Genomic DNA, 26,173 nt, shown 5'->3' with positions numbered 1-26,173 from the left:
AATGTACCAAAAGCTTCATCACATTTATTAAACCATTTAATCTTTTCTGCAGCATCTTGAGGTTCAGTTTCAAGTCCCATAGTAACACGATGATATCCATGTCTTTTCAGATATATTATCATCTTAGATTTCCATTCAAAGTAATTATATGGTGTTAAAAGTGGAACTGTAGATGCATCCATGATAGCAGAAAAGAAGATTGCAAAGAGTCAAGAAGAGTGCAAGAAAGAAGACACAAGAGACACCCCCCCTTTTCACTAGTCTTTGAAATCACCCCCCCCAAATATTACAAGGTTGGCACTTTATAATTAGTGCATTTACAAGGCTTTTATCAGATTACAATGCTTTCTAAGGCTTTAATGGCCAAAATAGAAATTTTAAATACATATAAATTTAACACAAAATCTGAAAAAATTAGCCTTATTGCTGCTCAATGTATCTTAATACCTTTCCAACAACTATTCATTTTTGTAAAATAGAGTTGTGAAAAGAAAGATATGATCTATAGAAGGGAAAAAAAACATGCAGCTGATTCAACCTGCAATATCTAAAAAAAGAAGGGTAGAATATTTCAATAAGACCTGCAATTATGAAGAGTGCTCATTTCCAGCTTTCCATCAAGTATTCTGATTTTTTTTTACTGTGTTCTCCAAACTCTGAATTTGGTGAAATAAAAGTCACTTATGATTTTCACAAGCCTTCTGGACACTCTAGAAATGCTAAAGAAGCCTCCAATATTACCAAAAATGCTGCAATCACCCAGATCTCAAAGAACACATATATAAAACCAGATTTAACTAGAAGCTTATTTTCCTTTAAACTGTTCTGATTCTCCAGATCACACGAAAATGCAGGAGAAGAGCATACTTAGTTTTTAAGAAAAATATTAGCTATCTAACAATCTCAAATCTCTCAAATAAATCAGAAAAGCAATGAGCTATACCAGACAACACGGCTCTGATACCATGTTAAATTCTGTGAGAAACAAGAATTGAGCCAGGATCTGATGTCGGTCATAGATCACATACAACTCCAAGCAACGGATGATCGAAGATCAAAATAGCTGAATAAAGATAAATCTGATATGAGAGAAAAATAGAGATAAAGAAGAGAATTTAGAGAAGACTCTCACCGAGCTATCACTTAACTTGTGAAGGTGAGAGTATATTGCTTATTATATAGAAAAATAATAGCATATACAACCAAGAGGTGCATTAACTCCCACCTCCATAAAAAGTGGGAGGTTTTACCTACTACCCCATAAAAGGTGGGAGGTTTTTACCTACTTGGTAAATGCCAAAACATGTGGCATAACCTCCTTACATGAAAACAAAAAAGGAGTTATAAGAGGTGGCACATAAGGCCAAAAGAGGGTGAGAAACCCAACTACCCCATAACCTACTTAGGAAATGACAAAATAGTGGTTATGAGAGGTGGCACAACAAGCCAAAAGAGGGTGTGTAACTCAACTACCCATGTGAGGTGGAGAGTTACACATGTAGCTAATGTATTTCGCCACGTGTCCTCATATTAACTACACCTAATAACCTAAGCAAGCTTAATAATATATGTGTAGGAAAAATAAATACCCCCTAACATAAGGAAAATAAAAAAACCTACACTAACAGCTGTGTATGGTGGACGTAACCCATTCTGGGTGAACCACGTTAAATCTATTTGTTATCTGTGTCCTGTTTTATTTCTTTATCTTTCGTATTTAAATCTGCATATAATTGTTAGTTCATATTTGCTTCGGATCTGCTTGAAACCCTAACAATTGGTATCAGAGTGAGGTTTTCTGTAAATTGGCAGGACTTTCAGATTTGAGTGGGAGCAATGGAGGATTCCAAATTCAAGGTCGAAAAGTTTAACAGCCAGAATTATCAGTTATGGAAAATGCAGATGGAGGATTACCTGTATCAAAAGGATTTGTGGCGGCCATTGGAAGGAAAGGCAAAGAAACCGACCACAATATCAGATGAAGAGTGGGACATTTTAGATAGAAAGGCACTGGGTGTTCGGTGTGGAGCCTAATCAGTCTCCAAGTGGGAGATTGTTGAAATGTGGTGACTGATCAGCAAAGTACTGTACACTCAGCACGTATCCTCGCCGGGGTCCGGGGCCGGGCCGGGCCCCGGGCAGGGGTTCGGGGGCGGCAGCCCCCGAGAAAATTTTTTTTGCCGTTTTTTTGTTGATGAAAACCGACATTGTAATAAAACCCTAAAAAGGCCGACTTTTTTTGTTGCCCTAAAAATGCATGTTATAAGTGGCTGGGATGCTTAAGGCATTGTAAGGTTGATGTACTATTTTTGCTAGATAATAAGAAAGATTGGACGGCTGTGTATGGTGGACGTAACCCATTCTGGGTGAACCACGTTAAATCTCTGTGTTATCTGTGTCCTGTTTTATTTCTTTATCTTTTGTATTTAAATCTGCATATAATTGTTAGTTCATATTTGCTTCGGATCTGCTTGAAACCCTAACACTGGGATCCATTCGATTGTGCCTTGCGTCATCTGTAGCATTCAATATAACAGAAGCAAAAACGACTGTAGATTTGATGGCAACATTGGCTAAGTTGTATGAGAAACCCTCGGCTTCGAATAAGGTATTTCTTATGAAGCATTTGTTTAATTTGAAAATGAGTGAGGGAGGATCTGTAGTGGAGCACTTAAATGAATTTAATACAATTACCAGTCAATTGTCTTCGGTAAAAATTACCTTTGCAGAAGAGGTTAGGGCTCTCTTGATTTTATGTTCTTTGTCAGAAAGCTGGAATAGCTTGGTTATGGCTGTAAGTAACTCTATCTCTGGTAAAAATACTTTGGTATTTGATGATATTGTTGGTGTTATCCTAAGCGAGGAAATGCGAAGGAAAAGCACAGGTGAGACTTCAACATCATTGGGTAGTGTTTTGAATGTGGAGAACAGAGGAAGATCAAAGGAAAGAGGAAAAGGCCTTGGGAATGAGAAGTCACGAGGGAAGTCAAAGAAAGGACGCTCTCAATCTAGAGGAAAGAAAGATTGCTGGTACTGCGGAAAGCCTGGTCATCTAAAGAAAGACTGTTGGTCTCGGCAAAACAAAGAAGAAGACAAAAATGAAAATGACAGTAAGGAAGCTAATATTGCAAGTAATACTTTACAAGATGCTTTAATCTTATGTTTGGATAATGTTAATGATTCCTGGGTAATAGATTTTGGGGCTTCATTTCATGCTACACCCCATAGAAAATATTTTCTAGATTATGTTCAAGATGATTTTGGACAGGTATATTTGGGTGATGATGAGCCTTGTCAAATTGTTGGAAAAGGAAAGATAAAGATCAAGTTGCAGAATGGTAATGACTGGTTTCTGCAGGAGGTAAGACATGTTCCTAATTTAAGAAGAAATTTAATTTCTGCAGGGCAACTAGGTAGTGAAGGTTGCAGAGTTACCTTCTCAGACAATATGTGGAAGGTCACTAAAGGATCATTAGTAGTAGCTAAAGGTGCGAAGGTAGGCACATTATATCTGTGTACTGGTAACACTTACTCTACCTTAGCTGCTACAGATAAAGTTACTGCAGGGACAACAACAATAAATGTTGCAAGAACAGATTCGATAATGTGGCACCATAGGCTTGGGCACATGAGTGAAAAAGGGATGAAAATCCTTCACTCCAAAAATCTATTGCCAGGATTAAAGAAGATTGATTTAGAGTTCTGTGTAAACTGTGTTTATGGTAAACAGAAAAGAGTCAGATTTCTCAAGGTTGGGAAAGAGAAGAAGAGTGAGAAGTTAGAGCTTGTACATTCAGATGTATGGGGACCGGCTCAGGTATCATCTCTTGGTGGCTCTTGTTATTATGTTATTTTTATTGATGACTCAACCAAAAAAACATGGGTATATTTCCTAAAACAAAAATCAGATGTTTTTGAAACTTTTAAGAAATGGAAAGCTTTGGTTGAGAATGAGACAGGGAAAAAGTTGAAGTGTCTCAGATCGGATAATGGAGGTGAGTATTGCAGCAAAGCATTTGAAGATTATTGTTCCTTAAATGGGATTCGAAAGTAGAAGACAGTTCCAGGAACTCCACAGGAAAATGGTGTGTCAGAGAGAATGAATAGGACTATTATGGAATGTGCGAGGAGCATGAGATTGCATGCTAGATTGCCCTTACATTTTTGGGCAGATGTTGTACATACTGCTGTCTGTTTGATAAATAGAGGACCTTCAACCCCTTTGGATGGTGGTATTTCAGAGGAGGCATGGACTGGTAAAAAGGTAAATTATTCTTTTCTAAAAACTTTTGGTTGCGAAGCTTTTGTCAATGTTGATAAAGAAAACAAAACCAAGCTTGATGCTAAATCTCAGAAATGTACCTTCATTGGATATGGGATAGATGAATATGGCTATCGGTTATGGGATTTTGAAAATAAGAAAATAATTAGAAGTAGAGATGTTATATTCAATGAGAAGGTTATGTATAAAGAACACATGCAGGAAAAGAACCATGAACAGGAAAAACAAGAATATGTGGTGTTGGATGAGATTCCTGAAAATGAAATGCCACAGGTACCTGATGCTCAGCAACAACATATTGTCCCACAAACTCCTGCATGTGTTAGACGTTCTACGAGGACAAGTAGACCCCCTGAAAGATTTTCTCCTTCTTTGTATTCTATTTTATTAACGGATTCTGGTGAACCAGAAGAATATGAAGAAGCAATTCAGGTGGATGCCAAACAACAGTGGCAGCTAGGCATGAAAGAGGAGATGGACTCCTTGATGAAAAATAAGACTTGGGACTTAGTCCCTTTACCTGCAGGAAAAAGAGCCTTGCCTAACAAATGGGTTTATCGGCTGAAGGAAGAGGAAGGAGGTCAGAAAAGATATAAGGCCAAACTTGTGGTAAAAGGTTTTGCACAGAAAAAGGGTATAGATTATGATGAAATATTTTCTCCAGTTGTAAAATGACTTCAATTAGAGCTGTACTTAGTCTTGTGGCTGCAGATGATTTACATCTTGAACAATTAGATGTCAAAACAGCTTTTCTCCATGGAGATTTGGAGGAGGAAATTTACATGTTGCAACCACAGGGATATGAGGTCAAAGGTAAGGAGAACTTGGTGTGTAGGTTGAAGAAAAGTTTGTATGGCCTAAAGCAAGCACCCCGACAATGGTATTTAAAATTTGATAGTTTCATGGCTGAACACGGCTATCATAGATGTCATTCTGATCATTGTGTATATTTTAAGAGATTTGATAATGGCAGTTATATTATCCTGTTGCTTTATGTTGATGACATGCTTGTTGCTGGGTCTAACATGCAACATATAAATGATCTTAAACAGAAATTAGCCAGGTCATTTGCTATGAAGGATTTGGGTGTAGCTAAGCAAATTCTCGGTATGAGGATTACACGGGACAGGAAAAATAGCACCTTGAATTTGTCCCAAAGTGAGTATATAAAGAAGGTGTTGAAAAGATTTAACATGCAGGATGCAAAAGTAGTTAGTACACCTTTGGCTAGTCATTTCAAATTGACTAAGGAGATGTGCCCAAAGGCACAGGAAGAGGTTAATAAAATGTCTAACATCCCATATTCATCAGTTGTTGGCAGACTGATGTATGCAATGGTATGCACAAGGCCAGATATTGCACATGCAGTGGGAGTTGTGAGCAGGTTTATGAGTAATCCGGGTATGGAACATTGGAATGCTGTGAAATGGATTCTTCGATATTTGAAAGGAACTACTACGAAGGCATTATGTTTCAAAGGATCTAATGCTGCTCTAAGTGGATTTGTTGACTCTGATCTGGCGGGTGATATTGATTTATGGAGGAGTACTACAGGGTATGTTTTTACTATAGGGGGAACTGCAGTCAGTTGGATTTCTAGGCTGCAAAAGGTTGTTGCTCTTTCAACCACTGAAGCTGAGTATGTTGCTGCTACAAAAGCCAGCAAGGAGATGATTTGGTTGCAATGTTTTCTGAAGGAATTGGGTCAGACACAAGAGGATAGCCCATTGTATACTGATAGCCAGAGTGCCATTCATCTTGCGAAGAACTCTGCTTTTCATTCAAGGACAAAGCACATTCAGCTCAGGTACCACTTCATCCGGACTATTTTGGAGGAGGGTCAGTTACGGCTTGAGAAGATTCACACAAGTGAGAATCCTGTCGATATGTTCACAAAGGTAGTTCCACAGGAGAAGCTGATTTCTTCATCAATTTCTGTTGGTCTTCTTGATTGATAATTGTGGAATTTATACCAATCAAGTCCTAGTGTTTTATCCAGTGGATGTTGCATGTACAGTGGTGTCGTGTAGTATCAGTCTCCAAGTGGGAGATTGTTCGGTGTGGAGCCTGATCAGTCTCCAAGTGGGAGATTGGTGAAATGTGGTGACTGATTAGCAAAGTACTGTACACTCGGCACGTATCCTCGTTGATGAAAATCGACATTGTAATAAAACCCTAAAAAGGCTGACTTTGTTTGTTGCCCTAAAAACGCATGTTATAAGTGGCTGGGATGCTTAAGGCATTGCAAGGTTGATGTACTATTTTTGCTGGATAATAAGAAAGATTGGACGGTTGTGTATGGTGGACGTAACCCATTCTGGGTGAACCACGTTAAATCTATGTGTTATCTATGTCCTGTTTTATTTCTTTATCTTTCGTATTTAAATCTGCATATAATTGTTAGTTCATATTTGCTTCGGATCTGCTTGAAACCCTAACATCTATGACCCTTAACAATTTCTCAAACAAAATTATATTAAACATCAATGTCATTCATGTGAGATGATACATAAATGTTTTAGTGAAACATATGGCACTCTAATTGTTACATTCAATTATTACTTTTGCACTAAAATTCAATACTTGAACATAATATGTCTAACCATGTTGACTCCTTACAATCATGCTTCATAACCATGTACTCTACTTCTATAGTGGACAACATGACAATAGGTTATCATTTTCTCATCCAACTAACTACTCCAAACAAAGCAAAGACATCATCACTAGTAAACCTCTTGCAATATAGATCAATAGTCCAATTAGAATCAACAAAGCCCTATAAATCAACCATCTTTTAGATACCCAAAATTTTCTCTCAATAATTAGGTTGCCATCAATCCAATTCACATCAACACGCCTAAATTAATTAATTAAATTCTACTTATTTAATTAATTATCTTGATTTATCTTCTAATATTAATTAAATAATTTTAATTATTTAATGAAATAAACCAATCATTATTACAATGTTAATTAAATAAACTAGGTGTATTTAATCAATTAATTAGTCCATTTATGTAAAGATCAATCTTAAATAAATAAAAGTATCTTTTATATAAGTCCAACATACGCATTACCAAAAAAAATACCCAATATACACAATCTTTTTAGGGCGTCCCTAGATGTGTTGGTTTTCCCTAGGGTGGCTAGGGGACATCTACATGTCCTCCATTTGTCCAAGGGACAACTAGCCACCCCTATCATGCCTAGGCACATTTTAGTTACTTTTAATTTAACATACAACCTTTAATGCTTGTTTGGTTTATGACATGCCCATTTGATGTTTACAAAAAATATAAAAATGGTGTGCACCATGAATATATATGTGGTTTTGAGGGTCATTATTTGGGCATGATGGTGAGGGTTTTTCCCCCTCGATTCCACCTTGTATTATGACAAGAAATGTGTCAAGAGAACTACCCTACCCAAATATAAGTCTAACCAAGTAATAGACCAACGATTAATCATGATCACAGAATCTACATATCTCCAATAGCACATCTCTACATCTTCATAGTGAAGGCATGTATCAAAAAAAAATTAGCAATGCTACAATCACTATACTATTGAATAGTATAATACAAAAATATGTTAATTATGCTCTACACGAACAACTCATACAACAATCCCATCCCATCTATTAGCATCTGAATTGAGGTCAAGCTAGAACATAACCAGTTATCTTTTTACTTAATTGTTCCTCTTTATTAATGAGTTTGACAAAAAAAACATGGAGTCTTAAAGACTTCATAAAACTTTAATGTTAAACCCCTCACTTGAATACACACACTAGAGATGTGTTTATTAAATCGAACATTATTTTTCTTATTTAATTACTTGTACTCACAAAAATTATGCGGTGTCTATATTGAATGCTTGATTAATGTTAAACAATGATAAATTAGTGATGTAGGCACTAAGTTTCTAAAATGATACCATAAAAGGGATTGATGGCGTTGTCTGTAGGATTTGCGTGGGTGGGTTTGGGGAAACCGTAGCCACACCCATCCTTGTTCTCTTGTGTGTGCCTGCAGATCTATATGTTGCTCTCGCCGATTGGGGTGGGGCGTTGGTTGTGTGTGGGGTGGTGGTTGGAGTGTGGGGGTGAAATGGTGTGGGGGTAGCGTGGGGTTGCGCTTGCCCCTCTTTTTTCCCTTTTTCTTTCTTTTTTTTTTTTTCGCCATGGTGGGTAGTGGTGCCGGATTTTGGGTGCTCGGGGTGTTGGGATATCCTGCATAAGGGTCCTTTTGGTGTGCATGGCGTGAGAAATGTCTCCAGTTTCGAAGGTGGTCGGGGTTGTGAGGGCCTCTGAACCGCCTTCGTCCTTGCATGTGGAGGCTAAGGAACCTCAAGGTGATTCTTTATCTGGTGAGGGTTTTAGGCCCTCGAAGGGTTTGTCTAGTCTAAAGAAAATAGGCTGCTACGTGGAGAGAAGTCAGGATCATCCTATTTTGGTTATCTGGCCGGAGTTAATATCTGAAGACGTGACATACTAGAGTAATCATGCTCTCATTTGCAAGTTTATGGGTCCATGACTCTCTCTGTCGATTCTGGGGTCTTGGGCTCGATGGACTTGGAATCTTGATGGAGAAATCAAGATTCTTCTAGCGGCTCATAACTATTTTTTGGTCGTTTTCTCCTACATGACAGACAAAATTAAGGCCTTTGAAGGTGGTTCTTATTTATTTAATCAAGTGGGACTTTTCATGAATCCTTGACATGTTGGCTTCAATTATGTTGAGGAACTCCTATCAAGGGTCCCAGTCTGGATCTGTCTCCCAAGGCTTCTATTGGAGTTCTGGAAGAATGATATCCTTCACTCAATTGCATTGTTGCTTGGCAAACCGGTTGGCACGACTTCTCATACTCTGGATAGAAAGGTAATCTCTTTTGCTCACATATGTGTTGAAATAGATCTTAATAAGCCTTTGTCGTATTTTGTGGATTTACGTCTTGGATCCTCTTCCTGGATCCAACCACTGGATTATGAGACTCTTCCTTTTAGATGTCGCATTTGTCATGAGTATGGTCATGTACAGAGGAGATGTCCCCAATCTAATCCTACTTTGACTGGATCAAACGCACCTCCTAGACATGATCCTAAGATGGATAAGGGGAAGGCCCCTATGCAATATATGAATGTTGATAAGGAGGGTTTTATCCCTGTTAAACCTCGGTATAAAGGGAGAGGGCAAAAAAGAGAATTTAATGATAGACAAAGTGACATGCACTTTAACAGATTTGATGCTCTTGAGAACCTATCTCAAGAAGATGGTGTCCCCGTGGAGTTGTCTTTGGCGATGCGGTCTGTGAATGAGACGGCCATAGTAAATGAAGGAAACGATAACCATGAATTGACTCTAGTAGATCAGCAGGATGGCCCAATGGACACAAATGTTCGTATCCAGAGTGACCAAGAAGGTCAAGAGCCAGAAGTGGCTTTGGAGATAAAGGATGGGGATGCTTGGGCACTCAAAGCTCTAGCTTGACAAAAGGGGTTGTTGACTCTAGCAAGAATAGTAAGGCTTCTCAAGTCTTAGGCTTGCAGCAAAAACCTCTTTAAAAATGGCCTTTAGAGAAATCTTTGAGGATTGCTCGCAAGGCAGATCAAGAGAAGGTGAATTTGATTAAGGATACTTTGGTGGAATCTGGGTCAGTGAAAACCATTGACTTGCATTTCTCTCACCTCCAAAAATGATTGTGCTATCTTGGAATGTGAGGGGTATGAACAACATCCCTAGACAAAAGGTTGTTCGAGATCTGATTAATTCTCATTATCCGGACATGGTTTTTATTCAGGAAACAAAGTTGATAGTGGATGGTTTGTTGGATATAGCTTTTGGTATTTGGGCTCGTGGGCTTTGTCAGTGCATGGGAGCTTCTGGAAATTCAAGAGGTTTGGCTTGCTTTTGGAACCCTAGGAAGATTTCCCCTCTTTGGTGGATTTCAAGTCGTTCTTCTCTATCTTTGGTGACCTGCAGCTTGGATTTTGGAGAGGTGTGTCTTTTTTCAAATGTTTATGCTCCTACTGATCTTTTGGGTAAGTCTCTTCTTTTGGAGCATATCATATATGTCTTCTCCATGGCACCTTGTCTTCCTTGGATTATGGTTGGTGACTTCAATGCAATTTGCAGTTTGGAAGAAAAAAGGGGGGGGGGGATTGCGAGGTTGGATCCCTCTCCTTATCTTCTCAGCGTGAATATTGAATCCTTAAATGTGATTAATGTGAAGCCAAACAATGGGACATTCACCTTGAACAACACAAGATACGGTGAGGAGGCTATATCTGAGAGGTTGGATAGATTTCCGATTTCTTGTTTTTGGATCAATGGGAGGTGGATTACCAGCTGAAAAAAATTGGATTGGAGAGACTCTAGCCATTGGTTGATCAAGCTCTCGGTGGCCTCCTTCAGTCTACCTAGGAACCCCTCTTTTAAATTTTAGTTAATGTGGCTTAGGGATCCCTCTCTCCAAGACTTAATTTTGGTCTGGTGGTATCAAGGTAAACCAACCTACGGGTGTGCCATGTACACTTTTGTCAAAAGGTTGCAATTTGTGAAATACAAGCTTAAGAGATGGCACAAACAAGGATTTGGGAACCTTCACTATAAATTAATGAATGCTCATGTTCGCTTGGACTTCACCCATTTAATTCGTGACCAAGGTTTGACCTTGGATTTTAGCAGGGAGGAATCCTCAACTATCAAGGATCTAGAGGAATGGGAGCTTTGAGAGGAAATTTTCTGGAAGTAGAAATCTCGTAATGACTGGATTTAGGAAGGAGATAGGAATATGGCTTTCTTTCATAACTATGTGAAGGCCCGCAGGAATAATAATTGTATTTCATCTCTGGTATCTCCGGATGGTTCTACCCTTTCTTCGAAAGTCGCCATTTCTCAAGAGGTCTTGAGGTATTTTTCTGCTTTGTTTACAAAGGACTCTCCCCCAGCTCAGGAGGAGGAAACCACAATTTTGGATTGCATCCCTTTGATTGTCTCTCAAAGAATGAATGATGACCTCACTCGCCCTATTGATATTCAAGATTGGAAAACGAAGTTTTTAGCATGAAGAAAGGTAAAGCCCCAGGTTCTTATGGTTTTCCTATTGAGTTCTTTCAAGAATTTTGGGAGATAATCAATCTTGATCTTCTTGAGTTGGTCCAAGAATCTCATAGAAACAAGCAGATGTTGAAGGCTATGAATGCTACCTTCTTGGCCCTTATTCCAAAAAAAGAAGGGGAAAATAAGCTTGTTCAATTTAGGCTCATTGCCTCTATGCAATGTTGTTTATAAAATCATTACCAAACTCATTGTTGAATGCCTTAAGGGGTGCCTCAAAGATCTGATCTCTGGAGAACTGGGGGGATTAATTTTTGGAAGACAAATTATGGATGGGATCATGATAGTAGCGGAGGCTCTTCATTCTATGGCTTCGTCTAGGGAGAAAGTTATGTTTATTAAGCTTGATATGGTGAAGGCATATGACATGGTGAAATGGTTCTTCTTGCAGAAGGTTTTGTTAGCTTTTGGTTTTTCCAGTGAATGGGTTAATTGGGTCATGAGTTGCGTCACCTCTACTTTTTCTACTCTCATCAATGGAGAACCTTCTGAGTTATTCAGGGCTTCTCAGGACCTTCGGCAAGGAGACCCCTATATCTTCGTATTTGTTTACCATTCTTGTTGAAGGGTTGGGAAGGTTCATTAAGTCTCAGGTCCAGCATGGTTTGATGCAAGGTTGGAGATGGGGTAATGGGATGCCTCCTTCCTCGCATCTCCAGTTTGTTGATAATACTGCTCTGATGGTTGTGACTAGAATTAATGAAGCGGTTAATTTCAGGAAATTACTAGATATTTATTTGGTTGCTTCGGGTCAAAGGATTAATGAGGCTAAGTCTTTCATTTTATTTTTTAACACCCTTCGACTTATACAAAGCAGAATTGCTTGTATCCTTAGATTTCAAATTGATACTCTCCCTATGGTGTATCTGGGGATTCCTTTGGGTTTGGGATCATAGTGCAATGAACTTTGGGAGGATATCTTGGAGAAATTTCGGAAGAAGGTTAGCTATTGGACCATCTGATGGCTCTCTTCTGTTGGCAGGGTGATTCTTTTGAAGGTCATGGTGTAGGCCCTTCCTCTTTACATTTTTTTTGTGCAAGTTGCCCCCTCTAGTTTTGTGAAGGAACTTGATGCTTTGTCGTGATAGTTTCTTTGGTCTGGTAATCTTCTCTCGGCTAAATGGAGTTTGGTGAAGTGGGACTCAATGTGTAGATCGAAGCAAGAAGGAAGTTTAGGGCTTCGTACTGCTGCAATGAATAATCTTGTCTTATCTGCTAAGATTTATTGGCGGTGGTGCCCCTGTCAAGACCAGAGATGGGCTAATATTCTCTCCCACAAGTATTTGTGGGGTGCAAGTGGGAGTGAAATCCCTAGATACCCTCTGGTGGGGAAGGGTTCCATGATTTGGAACACTCTGAAGAGAGGTGCTAAGCTCATCAAGGATGGTCTGGTCTTTTTTAGATATGCAACAGGAGTGTTGATGCTTTATTTTGGTTGGATTCTTGGGATGGTCGTCCCCCAATTATCTCTCAGTTCCCACATCTTCAACCTCTATGCAATCTCTTTATAGAGGTTGGCTGGTGCAGAGTGCGAGATTTTAAGAAGGTTAATTTACATGGGCAGTTGGAGGTTTTCTATTAGAAAGATCCCCAGGATTGGCCAGCGGGAGGTTCTGACCTGGGATAATTTGAGTAAACGTGGATTTCATGGCCCGTAGATGCTTGACCTGGGATAATTTGAGTAAACGTGGATTCCATGGCCCATCAATTTGTGTCTTGTGTAAAAATAATGAAGAGAATGCTTCCCATCAGTTATTTCAATGTTCCTACTCAATGGGGATTTGGCATCTCTAGTGAGTGTTTTGGAATCATGCCTGTGTTCATGCCACCTCTCTGGGGGAGTTTTGGGAAAGTTTGGGGAGGGCTCCTACTCAAACTCCTTTTCTCCAAATTGTGTGGATGATTGGTCCCTCCTTTATTATCTGGAATCTTTGGCTTGAGAGGAATCGGAGAATCTTTCAGGAGATAGCTTTGGATAGAAATCTCTTGTGGTAGAGGATTTTTAATAAGATTAGAGAAACTATTGCGGCTAAGTGTGATATCTCAATCATTATTGCTCCAAAGGATTTGGATGTGGTTAGGAGGTTGAATCTAGTTGACTATGGCTTGAACTCTTCTATTGGCAAGAAATCGAGGAAGGCCAAGCAGAAAGTTCAAAGAGGGTGGAGATGGTTGCCTCCCCCACAGGGAATGCTGAAAATTAATATCGATGGGTCTTCCAGGGTGAACCCAAGTTTGGCAGGAATTGTGGGTGTCTGCAGGAACAGTAGTGGTAGGGTTGTATTTTTTTTCTCTATATTTGAAGGGCTTTACTCTAATAACCTTATGGAAGCCCTAGCTATTCTCCACGCGATTGAGAGAGGTTATGCTCTTTGATGGAGAAGGATTGCTTGTGAATCTGATTAGCAGATAGTGATTGACATTTTGAACACTTAGCGTTTGGAGGAGGTTAATTGACAACTTGTTGTGATGGCTAAACAGATTATAAGTGTGTTCTCTTATTCGGATTTTAACTCTTTTAGTCATATCCCTCACGAATGGAATAATTGGCCAAATGGGCCATAGAGACCCCTAGAGCGAGGGGGATGGAATATAGAGGATTCGGGGCTCATATCTCCAAAGCATTTTTTGATATTTTGAATAGGTCAATAAAGGATGACCAGATATTGTAAGTTTTCTTTCTTTTGGGAAGGTTCTTTTAGGACCCTTCTATTTGTGATTGTTTGGTTCTCTTTGTGAACAGTTAGCCCTTTTCTTAGTATCCTTGATTTTTCTTGAATAAATTTTTACTCCCTTTTTCAAAAAAATAAAAAATAAATGGTACCATAAAATATTTATAAAACATTATAAAATTATATATAGTACATATTAATATTAAATAATAATCTATTAATAATAAATGACAATCTTAAATATAATATATGAAAAGTTTCTAATTTCTTATTAAAAATAGAAAATGTTTTTAAAATTCATATAAAAATTAGAAACAATTATATCTTACCTTTTTAAAAATCAATTAATAATTATTATTAATAATTATCAATCTTGAATTTTATATAAAAGTTTCTAAACTCCTAAAAAAAATAGATACTATTCAAAAAATTTATAGAAAAATTCAAAACAGTTATATCTATTAGAAGCAGTTATATCTTATCTTTTCAAAATATTCTAAATCAGTTTCTAATTTTATAGTAATTATTTAAAAATAATATATATTAATATCATAAATCAATACATTATATCTATAATAACTTTTCCAATATATTAATAAGTTAAGATATCAAATATACGATTTTATAAAAATATAGCATATCAATTCATACAATATTAATAACTATTTAAGTGTCATTTGTAGCATGTCAATCCATACACTACAATAAAATTTAAAATTGTCATCTAAACCGTTAAATTCCACGCCTGCCTCCCACCTCGATGATCGTGTAGAAAACAAAGCAAAAAATAGTTTACGCAAGTGCAGTGACAGAATCAGAATCAGAATCAGACTTAATTTGAGACTACACCTCTCTAAACGTTCTGTCTGAGTGCTATATGGAACACCTTAATTGAGACTTTTAATTAGATCCCATTTATATTGCATGTTCTTCTAAAGCCAGTTTCTAGCATAACATATATCCCTTACTTTCTGTATAACATATCTCAAAAGCAGCAAATCCCTACAGCATCGTATGGTCCCACGCAGCTGCTTATTCCTACCTTTTTTATATATATAATTCTGTTGATTCCGTATAGTTTTTAATAAACAAGTGGATCAGCTACAGTTAAAGATACGTATTGAAAATACGCAATCACAGCTTCAAATTTGCCTCATAGCAACACAATTTGTCTTCTCTATCCTTTCATGCTTTCCATTTTTACCTTCAGATTTTAGTATCCGCCAAAAGATAACAATTTGATAATTACATAGAATACAACAACAAAACAAAAAGCATGTGTTAAGCCACCACATAGGTCTCTGTACAATCCATCTACCCTAGTGGTTGAAATTCTAGTTATAATCTTATACAAGAACAAAATCCATTGGACAAGACATAAAGTTGAGAAAAAACAACACGAACAAACAATTTTAATTTACTTGGAAATTAATTTTATTTTTTCACGTTGTCCTGTGAGAATTTTTAGGTGAGAAAGCAAGGAGATCACTCAAGGACCATAAGTTTTTTGGAGCCCTATTAAATTAAAGATGGAAAAGGTAGGAGATCAATGCATATTTGACTAAGGACAATCTGTGATACAGCAGGTGTGAAGATAGATCTCAAAACGGCAAAAAAGACAACCATTCATCTTAATTCTTTATTAATTGTTCGATAACAAATACATTCATTATTGAGAAAAAATCGATAAGAAAAATATATTTGGGGATTTTAGGATGTGAGCAAAGAGACCAATAATCTCTTGCAACCATTTGCTAGACAATTAAGCACTAGTATTTTCTTCCAACTCCTAAAAATTATTAATTGTCATTACCAACATGAAAATCAGCATACCTTTTCTTTGTACAGTATCTTGTGTAACTGGAACACCACCTTACTCTTGCACTCCGCTAATAAGAACATGTACAAATTATTCTCAGCACATAGGCACAATGGTCTCTGAAAGCACTTTATCATACGAAGGGACACAATAATCATAACACACAGATTAAATTTATGACATGTGAGCTTTGTTGAAGATGGGATATATTTCGTGTACCAAACAAATGAACCATACAGTGTCTCAACATTGCAGCACAGTAACTCTTATGCAAGGTACCTAAGCATCAGTTGACAAAGTATTTTCATTTGCTACTGGGTCCAAAATTCTGCTTACCTTCTGCTGCTTGTTCTGAATTCCCACTAACTCGTCACATTACCTGTGCACTAGAATCACATTTAAGCTACTGATGCAAATAAAACTGCATATCCGTACCATGATGTTAACAGTAAAGTGGAAGCAATAGAAGGTCATGTACAATTCCTGTGATATGAAACATTTCTTCCCACATGATAGCAGCGAGTTCATGGTGTGTTCACAGTCAGGAAGTAGCAATAAAAAGGCCATGTACAATTCAGTCTGGGTGTGGAGCAATTTCTCCCAGAAGATAACAGTGAGTAAAATCAAGGAGAAATTTTTGGAACTTGACTAGTAGGATGGGAATGTCACAGGCCAAGACACATGCATATGGAATTATAGACTCTGGTTTCAAGGCCAAGCATGAGTTCCATAATTCCAGTATAACAATGTGGATGAGTTTATAGCTTCGTCTGCAGTAAAGACAATTGCATAATGACATATATGTGGATTATGACACCATGGGCAATTGGGGCACTGCAAAACAAGGACGTCACTTTGAGAGCTTTCAGGACTTCGACAAGAAGCCAAGTTCCAAAAGAAAAGAAGCACCTAGTAGCCACTGTGGAAACTCAGGACCTACAAAGAGAACATCAGTCACACCTTAAAGAACACCCTCAGAAAAAGATCACAAGGGTAAATTACAGCATAGCAGTAAAAATGTCAAAATCATAAGCTGTTTCTCACCTATCATTGGTTAATGTAAAAAATAGCTTTCAGATTTAGGCAGGGATGATTTTGTATGCAAAGAAGATAGACATTAGCCATTCTAAATAGCATACATAGATTGAGGTCTAGAACACATTTGGGAACAGAGTGCCTGTGTTATGGAAAGTATTCCAGAAACGGGTTGACTTGATCAGGACTAAATAATTTGCCAAGAAAGCCCCAAGATAGAAAAAGTACCTCAAAAGAAAATTTAGGGCATATTATCTTTGTGGAATATGACAATCCCAGTCAAATATAAAGGTTTGAAATCTCTCCCTCTCCCCATGACAAAAGATGTCCCTGTTCGAGAGAGAGGCAGCTAAGCGTAGCCACTAGTGCTTGTAAATGCAAAGATCCAGAAACTCAAGATTGAAGACACTACAAACAGCCAGAAAAAAGACTCCTCCAAACCCAGCAAATCATAGGAGGTTCAGTGATCCACAGGCAGATTTCACCACTTGAGAACAGATATTGGAAGCCAGCCTTCACTAGAAAAAACCTTCCTGTTCCCAGATGCACAAGATGAAAGAAAACCAATATTTGTGTCTGGAATACTCTCACCTTACAGTAACCAGTTTAACGTCCATCTGATATTTGACAATTCTTGTTTTTGGTATATTATAATATGATCAAATAAACTTCTTGTCCCCCTTAAATTTTATTTGTCTAGTTTCTTTTGTTAATGCCAATTCTAATTTTCTGTATTCTGATTATTCTGTCCAAGCTCCCACTGGCTGATTGAAGTAAATCAATGATCATACTCCTATATACATGGGGTTGAGGACAACAATACATGAAAAACTCATGACTGTTGGCACAAAATTGCTCATAATCCTCAGTAGATGATTTAAAAATTTTGATCTTCTAAATTTTTAATACATTATGAATCTTCTTGAAATAAAATTGAAAGCTCTTACATAATTATCACATGGTATCACAAAACCCGTAGTAAAATCAGAGATACTGACATTTCTAAAGCTACAAAATAGTACAAAAATTGTTTGTGTGCCAACAACATAATTGGTACATTGAAAGTGAGCAGTAGATAAAAGCTAGTAGTTATTCCACCTATAGTGAAGAGCTCAAGCCATCAAAAAATTCATTCTGCCTTTAATGCCTCTGTCCTACAAAACCCCACTGAATTTCAGGAACTCGTAAAATAAAAATTGTTCACTCTAACTACCAGAACAACCTAATCAAGATTCTACTAGGGTTCGGGAGCCCAGTTAGGTTGGGTGCCAGTTTCCCAGTTGGGAACCGAGACACTGGGTGTACTTGACATTGTTGCAGCATCCCACCCTGCTGGTGTAGGCAACGGTGTAGGCAACGGTGCAGGCGCCGTGTCCCATCCTTCTGCAGCGATAGGACCTGTAGTATGAAAACAATCAATTATTAGAACCATTTAACTGCGAATCTTATAGTAGCAACTTTTAACATATCAACATCAAGAACTACTCACAAAATATTATGCTGAAACAGGATTTATAGATGGAATAAAATAAGTTCACAGGTACAGATGAACTCTTACTCTGAAGCTTCATACCAACAAGGTAAATTGTACAGAAGATAAATCACTCACCAGGGGCACCGGTCCAGTCAGCTGCAGCAATAGCAGGTACAGTTACAGGAATTGCACCAGCTTCAGGGGCACCCCATTGAGCATCTGCAACTTCAGTACCCCATTGTTCTCCCGGAAGACCAAGTGCAGGTGCAGTATAGTCAGCAGCATATTCAGGAACAGGAGCCTCTTCTTCGTCATGCTCTTTAGCTTCCTCTGGCTCTCTGTAAAAGAATAAATCAACCTGCAAAATAACAAATTATAAGTAAAATCCAGAAATACAAGAATCTAATCTTACTTAGCAGAGCAGGGTTGTTAATTGCGACAGCAAAAGATTTACCATGATATCCCACTTGTGACCAGGGAGGATGGTACCTCGCATCTGTAAAACCATTCTTCCCAGCATCCAAAACAGGCAACCAATGCTGTGTTTACCCTTATTGTTTGCAGGTATCCCAATATCAACGTGCTTCATCGGTGAATCAGTGTCACAGAATGCAATTGTAGGGATATTCCCTAGAGCTGCTTCCCTAATAGGCTGTCAAGATATCAAAGAATCAATAATGGCTTGAGTTAAGCTCATCTTCTCTTGGTAGCACAAAGAATTAATCTTAAAAACTATCATCAAGCTTCTGCAGAAACAAAAAGGAATTGCCTCTCACCTGATGGTCAGTCCTTGGATCAGTGAGAATTAAAAGACGAGGCTCATTAAATGAAGTCTGCAGCTGATTTGTAAATGTTCCTGGAGTATGTCTGCCTGCAATTGCATGTGCTCCAGTGTACTGAGCGAACTTCAGAACAGCTCTTTGTCCATAAGGCCTTGCAGATTGAACAATGATATCTTGAGGGTGTTCAATTGCAACGATGACCCTTGCGGCAAGCTGGAGCTTTTCCCATGTTTTGCCCAAGTTTATGATGAAAATCCCTGCAGAAAGAAAAACATATAATTGGCTCACCTAATCCTTGAAGAAGACAATGGAATATAATGAATTAGTTTCCTTCTGACTACACCCTAAAAGTTGAATAACAAATACATTAGATTGTCTCACTCAGTACTTCAATATTACATTATGATTATGACTGCTTGTGGCCACACAGTATAACTTATACGTATGAATTGCTTTATAACAAAATCACAGAGGGTGATTGCACCATAAACTTCCAAAACGCACATATTGCAATCCTAGGAATACATTTATCCTAGTGCCATTTAAACTAGAATAGGTATCTTAAATACATCCTATCTAAAAGATGCCAAAAGATATCAATCTTGAGGTGTCTATACTGCATATATCAGCATTTTTTAGTTAGATGCATTTAAGATACCTATGCTAGTTTAAAATATACATATTATTATATATTACTTCATTATTTAAAACTATTAAGAATTAATTTATATTGAGAGCTGAACAATTGAGAGCATTGATTCAATTAATTTAGATTAAGTAAAATGTTTTTTATACAATATTTATATGGATACTACCTATATGTAAATGAGATAAACAATCGATAGGAAAAGATATTTAGACATTATTTGTTTTATAACTTTTACTTTAAGAGATAGGTCTTTTATGGTCAAGTTTTAAAAAAAATGAAAACAAAATTTACTAACTTTTACTTCAAGAGTTACTTTAATTGTATATGAACTTCATTGTTAATATTTAGTTAATGGGTAAGTCGATCAACAAGAAAAGACACTAGAATTATTTAATTCAATATTTACTTAAAAACTATTTTATTTGAGACATTTTTTTTAAAAGATACGGTTCATTTTACTTACCAATTATTTTTATTTAATAAGACATCATTAATAATATGTTTATTAATATCAATAATTTGCATTATTCCACAGTCATTGGGGGCGGGGAAACAGGGGGACGGGCTTTGAGGACGGGGGACAAAGGGAAAAAGTTTCGGAAACGGGGGGACTTGGGCTTGGAGGAGGGAAACGCATTTGTAATATAATCAGTAAACTTGGAAAGATAGTAAGCGATCTAAGTCTCAATACTGATGCGAGCTTATCTGATCATTGAGCGAATCTATTGGGCAGCTTGCTGGGCAAATTGGTGTCCTCATACTTCAGCGATCTTCTTCTCCAAGTGATGTCGATATTCTGCCCCCTCTAAAGTTTGATATATTGCAGCAGCGCAGCTGCATATACTTGGTTTGAATCTGCCCTAGATTGACACTACAATCAGATAAGTTATCTGATATATACTGTTCATGTAATCTGCTTATAAATAAAGGATCTGATCTGAATCTTTGATGCTGGGTTTTTCCTCCAAGAGGGAGGTTTTCCCAGGGTATTTGTGTCTTGTGTCTTGTGCTTTATTGTTATTACTGCTCATTCACAGTCTGATTATAATTTAACTACTTAGATTAACATCTGATTGCTTAAACTTAACAATTGGGGGCGGGGAAACGGGGGGACATGGGGACGGGCTTTGAGGACGGGGGGACAAAGGGAAAAAGTTCCAGGGACGGGGGGACTTGGGCCTGGAGGGAAACGCGTTTCCGTGGAACACTGATAATTTGAGATGTACATGAGAGTCAAATTTAAGATAACAGGTTTTTGTTAACATGCTCATGCCTTCACATTTCATCCCTTGCTGCCATTGTAATTATGCCTCTCTACATAATTAATCATGTGACAAAATTAAAAGAACAATTGAAGCCCATAAATATCACTATTGGTTGCCTACAAAAATTATTTGCACAAATGTTTTTTTGAAATGAAAATGAAAGCAAAGTGAACAAAAATGTATTTATCATACACTTGGATAATTAAATATGCAGTAAGTTAGTAACTGTACACTACAGAAACAAAAAATGCCATTTTACAACAAAAAAGTTCAAAAAAATAATTTTCAACACAAACAAACCAATTTCCCTTTCACAGCAATAGAACTCTCTTGACCTAGAAGAGATATAAGATCAAAAAATACATGTATCACCATTGACAAGTTCAAGCTGATGAGGATTACAGCTTCAAAAGTAGAACCAATTGAATGGTATCTATTTGTGGTTTCCAAGTAGAGCCCAATTTTGAATCATGAGAAGAAATAATATAGCATTGATATTGAGTAAAATCCTATCTGTATTGCTGTGTATGGCACATCCCAGGGCAGGGCTCTGGAAAGAGAGAACCCCTTCTCACAGCATCTAAACAGTAGCCAACATGCAAGGGGAAATTACCAAATTATTTAATATAACTGACAAAACAGATATTATAGTAAGACCCATAGGTCATTTGGGTCATAAACCTTTCTCACAGCATCCAAACAGCAGCCAACATGCAAGCGGAAATTACCAAATTATTTAATATGACTGACAAAACAAATATCATAGTAAGACCCATAAGTCATTTGGTACAAGGATTAAGAGCTAGATAAGTCCTCAAACCTGGAAGCTCTAACTCACTTTCCAGATCAGGAAAGGCATACTGCCCCTAGATTTTTCATTAGAAGAATGGAATCAGAATTAAAATTGCAGAGCATATTCATAAACAATACTAAAAAGTGCAGTATGTTAACAGTAACAGAGTGATCTGATGCAGGCAGCTGCCTAGCTAATTTTAGTTACTTGACTCAACTCAATTCTTTTTGGAGCAATTTTTGGAGCTAGTGATCCTACGATTGTTTTAATCATTCTGCTTATCTTAAGCAGTTGTAAATTTGTATGAAAATATGTGCAACCATGTGACAGATTTTTTATTAAAGAGAAGCTGCATAATTTCAGGCCCCTATTTATCCACGGCTGAAATTCCAATTACTAACTGTAACAGCTCCACCACTTTAGCATAGGATTCCAAATTATCCTTTAGGCTTAGTTAGATATTTGTATCGTACCACCTGTGCAACTAGAAGTTAATCACCAAACTTAATTTAGGCAGTTGCATGGTACCACTCTGTAACACCTCAATCTAGGGAATTGCTAAAAGGGTTCCCTCACAAATGTAAATGTTATATCTCAAAAGTAGAGTTACTCCTGGAAATCTTTCAACAATGGTAAAGCAGCTCAGCAATCGTGTTCTAGTCTATAATTTTCAGAGACAGATCATAAAATAATAAGTAGCTCAAAAATGGGAAAGAAGACATAAATTGCAGTAGATTCTTACAGCAAGTTGCAGTTCATGGCATTTACTAACACTGCAAATAGAGTCTAGACAGAAAACTTCTCATAAAAGGTCTTGGTTTTTGGTAGAGTTCAGGTCTCATAATTAAGTAATGATAAATAGGGGTTCTCCCTGCAAATACAATGACCTCTTCGCCAATTTGAATCACTCCAATCATGATATAAGGATAGTTTGAAAAGGAAGCGATTTTTTGATGGAGCATAGTGAGTCCACTCATATTGCCTGAACAAGATGCAACCACTCATGTTAACATCCATGTAAACACAAAACTAGGCAACCTTTCTTGTCAAAGGAATATTACATCTTTTGATCATATATGGAAGCAACTCGACTACAGATAGTCTGTCCTTGCCACAATTATTTCAACTAAAATGACGAAGCCTGAGGAAGGTAACATAATACTGAAACCCAGCTATAGAAATCAAGATCTTGATAAAAGGGAGATCCAGAAGTACACTCGAAACTAGTTGAAAATTACTCAAAAACTAAAAAACATTAAAAACATGGCAATGATTGCATTGCACAATAACAATGGTTAGTGGAGTTTTGGGGTCAAGAGGCAGTGCACCTTGTGGGGTTCTGTGGCAGAGCTCCCAACAGGGTCGGGGAGCAGCATCCCTCGCAGGGTACAAGGGAAGCACCTTGATTGCATTCAAAGCCTAACAATTCTTCATGGTGAATGCTATTTTTATAATTTTATCACTCATTTTTTGCAACACCTAGAAGTCCCTGGGACACTTCAGAGATTCCTTGATGTCTCCTGAACTTCTTGGAGATGTCCTGGAGTCCCCAAACCAGGTGGCATCTCAAAAACGTCCGAGACTTGAGCAGCGATGGTAAGACAGCAAGGGGACGTTTCCCCCAAGTCCATGCCTCCTAGAGCTGCCCCCATCCCAAAAACATAGGGATTAGGGGGGCTCACATCCCACTAGAAAGAAACGGTTATAGTGAAAATTAAACATTAATAAGGACCAGTGAATTATCAAGCCACGAAAATAAAAATATTTCTCAAGTACCACAAGTTACATTGAATTCAAAACCCAACAAGGGATAAGAGAATAGTGAAAGGATGCATGGGGCAAAATATTCTATTCCACATCTACAAATTATTTGGATTTTCATTATTAATTGATTTTAGTATCAAGAGCAAAAATGATTGATACTTGTTCAACGCAAAAAGTTGTCAAAGTAAACATCAAAAAATATTTGCAGAGTGACAATTAGAATAGTAGGTGAACCAAAAGAACCTATAATACAAATAAAATGAGATCTTTCTAAATTTGCATTTGGTATGAAGGTAGTGCTATAGCCTCCACGTTAAAACTTTTGTTATCAATTACTAGCAGATGGAACAAAGTTAGATCTTCTCGTGGACATGCTCCTTGGCGGATTCAAACCAGAGTCCAACTAGTGAAACTTATCCACTAACCACCAAGGCACTGCAGAAAAGCACATTAACCACCAAGAGGCTACTTTTGGGCATAGATGATTCCAATTTCAATCAAACTGTGGCCTGTACCGTATAAAAGTATCACAAACAATAGACACGACTGTGTTTCATTCAACGTTGATGTTTTGTAAAACCCATGTTGGTATGCAATGCAATGAAGATTTTAAAGTTACAATAAACAATTGGTGAGGTATATCTTGATCCAATATTAATCACCTGGCCATTTGCGGTAATGTTCTAGATAGGTGCTACACCTGTTATGTTTATGAGTAAGTTACTAAGTATAGAGAACTTTCTAGCGCTTAATGGTAAAGTTATCAAGAGCAATAGACAAGACTGCTATTACAAATCTGTGTTTTATATAAGTAACGAATAGAAGATTTCGGAGTTCCAGTAAACAAATGATGAGGAATGTTCCAATCCAGTATTAATTATCTGGCCATTGCTGTAGTTATTTTAGCTTAAGTCTGGCCCAAGTTCTGTTTGCGGACATTGGATTATGGGCAATAGCAGACAGCTGCCTCTGAGTATACCCATTTAATAATTAAGTTACCGAGCCTCTTGTCACTGCGTGGTTAGGTAAGTGAAGAGCTAAGGCTATGATGGCCTTTGATGAAAGGTATCTGATCATCCTCTTACCAATTTGCCTAGCGCCTCCATAGACCTAAGGCCATGATGCATTTAGCCTTTCAGGGCAGGCGCGTTCATTAAAACTAACTATTTGAAGGCATGGAAAAGTTTCAATGTGTGAACGGATCTTGTGCATCCAACTGTGATGTAAAAAACAATACTGCATATTATATTGCAACAATGGAGAAAAATAGGAAACAGTCAAGATGGTTTAGATGAGAATAGTAGGAGATCTGAATATGAAAACAGTTGATATTGTTAAGCACGTATAAGGTTCATGAGCAAAGAAACCGAGATTAATACACCGGCCCATATAAATTTTGGGCTAAACAGCCTACTTTCGTTCTTTAAAAAAATCAATCCTTACAAAACAAAGAAAACCTAAAATAAACTATAAGACGACTAAATAAGAGTAATTAGTGTCTTTGCAGTTACCATCAGTACGCCTCTTGAAGACATAACGCTCCATCTGAAAATCGCAGTTTTTGGTGCCGAGATGAACATCGGCAGCGAGCATCATCTGAATGTCTGCCTCCTTTTGAGACAGCCCTCCCACTCTCTGCGCCATTTTTTATCAGAAATAGGAAATGTGCAGATATTTTCTACCCTAAAACTCTCTTCTTTACAATTTGGTATCCCTCTGTATCTGAAACTAGCTTCGACAAACGAAGCAAACGTCGCCAATAAATGAAAAAAGGAAAAAAACCCTAAAACCCTATTATTTTAAAGCCTCCTTGGAGAACGTAACCCTAATTTCCTTCATGCCAAACCGTGGTATTTTATGCGAAGTTGTGCACATGTAATTTGTTTACAAGGTTTCTAGAGCACCAAACTGAAGGGGTTAGAGGAAAAAAAAAATCTATTTAAGGTATTTCAATTTGTAAAGGATATATACATAAGCTTATTTTATTTTACATATATATAGAGACATAAATTTGATATACTAGTTATTTTAGGAATATTGTGTTTATTACTAGCTTATATATTTAATAATATATCTTAAATAAGTTGAGATATATCTTTTTTGAAGTATCTATTGCATTTTAATGTGATCAATTGATTAAAAAATAGGTGCCTTGAAAAGGATATCTCTCAATTTATTCGCTATGTTTTATTAAACATATATAAGCTAGTAAACATATATATCTCTCAATTTATTATTAAACATTAAATAAATTAATATATAATTATGCATTATTGTATTCTTATATATAATTATATTAGTATATGATAATATTATTATATTATAATCGATCAAAAAAATTTATTATATTATAATTATGATCCCTAACCATAATTTTATTCCAACCCTATATAATATTAATATAATATTATTATATTAGAATATTATAATATAATATTATATTATTATTTTATATTATATTAAGATAATAATATTATAACCCTAACTCTAATTTAATATTAACCATAAAATATTTTA

The 26,173-nt window shown here is 37.0% G+C and overlaps 1 protein-coding gene across 1 annotated transcript; it reads right to left on the bottom strand.

Moving 5' to 3' along the window:
* Nucleotides 1–17,905: 17,905 nt before the first annotated feature.
* Nucleotides 17,906–25,513, bottom strand: LOC131078372 (small ribosomal subunit protein uS2). The gene is made up of 5 exons (XM_058016046.2): nucleotides 25,168–25,513; nucleotides 19,180–19,442; nucleotides 18,858–19,055; nucleotides 18,539–18,761; nucleotides 17,906–18,327 (listed from the first exon to the last, which is right to left on the bottom strand). Exons 1-5 carry the CDS (start codon nucleotides 25,298–25,300, stop codon nucleotides 18,167–18,169), a joined length of 978 nt encoding a protein of 325 aa, XP_057872029.1. The 5' UTR covers nucleotides 25,301–25,513; the 3' UTR covers nucleotides 17,906–18,166.
* Nucleotides 25,514–26,173: the final 660 nt, after the last annotated feature.

The sequence above is a fragment of the Cryptomeria japonica genome, chromosome 3, assembly GCF_030272615.1.
Source record: "Cryptomeria japonica chromosome 3, Sugi_1.0, whole genome shotgun sequence".
Classification (NCBI taxonomy): Eukaryota; Viridiplantae; Streptophyta; class Pinopsida; order Cupressales; family Cupressaceae; genus Cryptomeria; species Cryptomeria japonica.
Note: the sequence above shows the minus strand (reverse complement) of the source record. Positions and strands in the feature narration are given on the sequence as shown.